The sequence below is a fragment of the Zingiber officinale genome, chromosome 9B (genome assembly GCF_018446385.1).
Source record: "Zingiber officinale cultivar Zhangliang chromosome 9B, Zo_v1.1, whole genome shotgun sequence".
NCBI lineage: Eukaryota > Viridiplantae > Streptophyta > Magnoliopsida > Zingiberales > Zingiberaceae > Zingiber > Zingiber officinale.
This window is the reverse complement of record NC_056003.1, coordinates 29453650-29458177: the sequence shown is the minus strand read 5'-3', so window position 1 is coordinate 29458177 and position 4528 is coordinate 29453650. Positions and strand designations below refer to the sequence as shown.

The 4528-nt window shown below is 51.8% G+C and overlaps 2 protein-coding genes across 2 annotated transcripts; both read left to right on the top strand.

Annotated features, from left to right (window-relative positions):
- Positions 1 to 341: 341 nt before the first annotated feature.
- Positions 342 to 1694, top strand: LOC122022291 (aspartic proteinase NANA, chloroplast-like). Its single transcript, XM_042580248.1, has 2 exons — positions 342 to 655; positions 872 to 1694. Exons 1-2 carry the CDS (start codon positions 372 to 374, stop codon positions 1692 to 1694), a joined length of 1107 nt encoding a protein of 368 aa, XP_042436182.1. The 5' UTR covers positions 342 to 371.
- A 449-nt stretch (positions 1695 to 2143) lies between these two features.
- On the top strand, positions 2144 to 3680 carry LOC122024519 (probable purine permease 4). Its single transcript, XM_042583169.1, has one exon. It carries the CDS (start codon positions 2384 to 2386, stop codon positions 3488 to 3490), a length of 1107 nt encoding a protein of 368 aa, XP_042439103.1. The 5' UTR covers positions 2144 to 2383; the 3' UTR covers positions 3491 to 3680.
- The last annotated feature ends 848 nt before the right edge of the window (positions 3681 to 4528 follow it).

The following is a 4528-nucleotide window of genomic DNA, read 5'->3' as shown; positions in this document are numbered from 1 at the left end:
TTTTTCTCCTTGATGATATTATAATAAAATAATATATAAGATATACGTAGACATATCTATACATTGGAAAAATGGAGCTTCTTTAAGGCTTACCTATTCCATCCATCTTTGACGTCCAAATGCCTGCTCTTCGCCGCCTCCTCCTCCTCCTCCTCCTCGGCGTCCTCGTCGACGGCGACGGTAAAACAGCGTTTCCGGAGACGGTAGTCCTCCCGCTGCGCCGTGGAGGTGCCGCGGCATCAGTTCACGAGCTCCTTCGAAGCGATCGGCTGCGACAACGGACGATCCGGCAAAGGCTGATCCGGCGGGGAGCCCTCGACATCTCGCCTTCGATTGCGGGGGCAGCGGCGGCGGAGGAGGAGTCGTTCGGGATGCCGATGACGTCTGGGGCGTACGCGGGCACGGGGCAGTACTTCGTGCGGTTCCTGCTCGGCACGCCTGCGCGGCCGTTCCTGCTGGTGGTCGACACCGGAAGCGACCTCACCTGGGCGAAGTGCCGCCTCCGAGGCCGCCGCCGCCGCCACCGGGTTTTCCACCCCGCCTCGTCGAAGACCTTCCGGATCATCCCCTGCGCCGCGGAGATGTGCAAGAACGATCTGCCTTTCTCGTTGTCGGCGTGCCCGACGCCGACGAGCCCCTGCCGTTACGATTACAAGTAAGTAACGGAATCCAAAATTTCCCCTTTCCATTTGATTCAGATTCCGCTTTGGAAGAACACAAATCGAAGATCTTCCCCTTTCTTAAAATTGAAAAAGTAATTTCAAATTCGTTTAAAATATCTTTAATTTTTTTTAATAATATTAAAATGTTCTTGAGAGTTTTACTATTCAATGATGCATGGTGGTTGCGTTTGTTTTGGTTGCGATTGCAGGTACTCCGACGATTCCTCGGCGCAAGGCGTGTACGCGAACGAGTCAGCCACCGTGATCCTCGCTGGGCGCCGCCGCGCGAAGCTGCGGGGCCTGGTGGTGGGCTGCACCGCCACCTTCTCCGGGGCGAGCTTCTGGGCGGCGGACGGCGTCCTGGGGCTGGGCAACAGCGTCAGCTCCTTCGCGGAGAGGGCGGCCGCTAGTTTTGGCGGCGGATTCTCCTACTGCCTCGTCGACCACCTCAGCCTCCGCAACGCCTCCAGCTTCCTCCGCTTCGGCCCCGCGAGGCCTCCTGCGGCGGCGCCGGTGCATGAGACGCCGCTGGTGCTCGACTTGCAGCCGTTCTACGGGGTGGGGATCATGGGCATCTCCGTTGACGGAAAGATTCTGGCAATCCCAGCGATCGTGTGGGATTTCGCCTCCGGCGGCGGCACCATCGTCGACTCGGGGACTAGCCTAACGTTACTGGCGGAGCCGGCTTATGGGTTAGTGGTGGGAGCGCTGAGCCGGCGTCTGACGTGGGCACCGAGGGTGAGCATGGACCCCTTCGAGTTCTGTTACAACTGGACGGCGGCAACTGCAGAGGAGAAAGCGGGTCCGGTCCCAGCGATGGTGGTGCACCTCGCCGGCGGGGCGAGGCTGGACCCTCCGGAGAAGAGCTACCTGATAGACGTGGCTGACGGCGTCAAGTGCCTGGGGATCCAGCCGTCGCCGTGGCCGGGCGTCTCCACGCTCGGCAACATCTTGCAGCAGGAACACCTGTGGGAGTTCGACGTGGAAAATCAACGGCTGAGATTCAGCCGATCGACGTGCCACGCCAACTGACCTTGAAATCGGACGCTTCATATACGCACGTAAACGGCGGAGGATCATTCTTCCATGCATACGATTGCCACGTGGAATTAAGAAAAAGCAGGCGGAGGAGGGTGCGAGTCCCAGAGCCAACGCCTCACGTTCACTGCATGTGACGGATGGAGGCGGGTGACTGCCAATCTGCCATGCCTTCAAACCGTCACGGCAATTTATTTCCTTTAATGCAAAATTTAATAAAATAAATTTCACCGATATTGTTGGGGAAAAAACAAAAGAGAGAATAAATTTCCCTATAAAGGGCATCCCAGTTTTGGGCCCAATAAAGTGCCAAATAAAAGGCCCAACATTGCATGCCGACCGGCGGCGGCGAAACACGTGACTCGACGACGATGTCCATTTGTCGAACTCTTCCTCCCGCATATTTATACTCCGTCGCCGCCCAGCGCAGCACATTTGCCCCCCTTCTCCTCCTTCCCTTTTCCCCTGTCGTCTTCCCCTTTACGCACACTGCGATCCCATCAAGAAATCTCTCTCGCTCTCTCTCTCTCTCTCTCCCCACGCTTTCCGTCCGTCCTTCCCCTGTTTTATTCCGTCCACTGTGTAGATTCTCCGTATCTACCTATTTATAAGCACAGCAAGCAAGCGTTACTCTTTAAGTGCTCAGTGACTCCTCCTTTTTGCTGTTGTTCTTCTTCTTTGCCATGGATAACGATGGCTGTGTTACGAAGGGGGCGAGGTCCAACGCCTGGTTGCTCGCCGGAAACTACTTCCTACTCTGCGTCGGCTCACTCTCCTCTTCTCTGCTCTCCCGCTTCTACTTCGTCCATGGAGGCGGAAGCCGATGGGTGTCCACCCTCGTCCAGTCCGCCGGATTCCCCTTGCTCCTCGTCCCCGTTTACTTCTGCTCGTCCCCTGTTTCCGGCAACCGGCCCTTTTGTAGCTTCGGTTCGCGCCTCCTTTGCCTGGCGCTCGGCCTCGGGCTCCTCCTGGGACTTAATAATCTCCTCTTTTCCTGCGCCGTGTCCTATTTATCGGTCTCTACTTCTTCGCTCCTCCTCGCTTCGCAACTGGCCTTCACTCTGCTTCTGTCCGTTGTCCTCGTCCGCCACCCGGTCACGTTTTTTAATCTGAATTCGGTGGTTTTGCTCACTGTAAGCTCTGTTCTTCTCGCGCTCAACTCGTCGCACGACTGCCCGCCGGGCGTCGACCGGCGGCACTTCTTTCTCGGACTCGCGGCGGCTCTCGGCGCCGCCGCGCTCTTCGCAGTGTACCTGCCGGTGATGCAGCTGGTCTACCGCGGGCTCAGCGGCGGGTACCGGGCGGTGGTGGAGGTGCAGGTGGTGATGGAGGCGGCAGCGACGGCGCTGGCGGTGGCGGGGATGGCGGCGGACGGCGGCGGCGCAGACGGGGGAAAGTGGTGGTGGCCGAGGGAGGAAAGGTGGGACCTTGGGGCGGCGGCGTACTGGGCCGTGGTGGCGACGACTGTGCTGGCGTGGCAGATGTGCTTCATGGGGACGGCGGGGATGGTGTTCCTCACGTCGTCGGTCAACGGGGGGATCTGCATGACAGCGCTTCTGGCGGTCAACGTGGTGGGTGGCGTGGCGGCGTTCGGCGACGAGTTCAGCGGCGGGAAGGCGGTGGCGATGGCGCTCTGCCTCTGGGGATTCGGGTCTTATCTTTACGGGGAGTGGAAGATGAAGGCGGGCGCAGAGGCGGAAGCGCCGCCGGCGGTGGTGGAGGAGAAGCTGAAGCCGATGCAGACGGTGGAGACAAGTGGCGACGGAGACAGTAACGATGGCAACGTGTAAAAAGAACTCTACACTTGAAAAAACAAACAAAAAAATAAATCCTTATTTTATACTTTTCGAGTATATAAATAACAATTTCTAACAATTATCAATATTTACAAACTTTTTATATAAAAAAGCCATCAAATTAAATATCCATAAATCTATTGTAAAAACAAAAATATTTAAGTTGGGATAACAAAGTCGAGCTTAATTCACGTTTTATCTTAAAACTATCATTGTCGTATAATTTTATACTCCTATTGAGATTTCTTTCGAGTATCAATAGATTCTATAGAGAATTCACCCATCTCAGTCCACATCTTATTTTGATCGCTAGTTGACCTTTATTGAGTCGACCTCTATGAGGTCAAGATTTAGTGAGCACAAAGGTATCACTTAGGCATATAATTTCTTCTTAAATATTAATATGTAAACCGTGGATAAGAACAGTGTGAAGTAAATATATAGTATATACAGTCTAGTCACAGATGCATCTTATGATTTTTTTACACTATAGATTACCTAGCAGGAATTGACAATTTTGGATCATATTAGACTCTGGTTTCACGTAACGCATGAGATGATCACGCATCAAAGGACACTAGGGGCATTTGCACGCCACTACCAAGGGTCTAGTATGTTGATCCGGACCGTAATGTCAGTCGAGTCCAAACCAGGCCTGGCCTAGGCCTGTAACTAGGTCAACGGGTCAAGTAGCAATTGACCCAGTCCGACCCAAATTAACCGACTCACTGTTGATTCGAAGTATTTTTATTTATGGTTTAGGATTCGAACTAGAGTCTTCTAGATTAAAAGTAAGTATTCTAACTTAACCACACTATAGTTATTAATATTTTTATTAGTTAATTATTTAATAATTAATCAATAGTTTCTTTTATTATATTATTATTATTATTATTATTAATTAGAAAAAAAATACTTATTTATTTATTAATTTACTTATAAAAGTTTATCTCTAAATAATTTTATATTTTAATTAATTATTTAATAACTAATTAATATTTTTTACTATATAATTATTGTTAATAAATCTAG

Coding starts and splice junctions, on each gene's coding strand:
- LOC122022291 (XM_042580248.1), top strand. CDS start 372: ATGCCGATGACGTCTGGGGCGTACGCGGGCACGGGGCAGTACTTCGTG. Junction 656..871: donor CCCTGCCGTTACGATTACAA/GTAAGTAACGGA, acceptor TTGCGATTGCAG/GTACTCCGACGATTCCTCGG.
- LOC122024519 (XM_042583169.1), top strand. CDS start 2,384: ATGGATAACGATGGCTGTGTTACGAAGGGGGCGAGGTCCAACGCCTGG.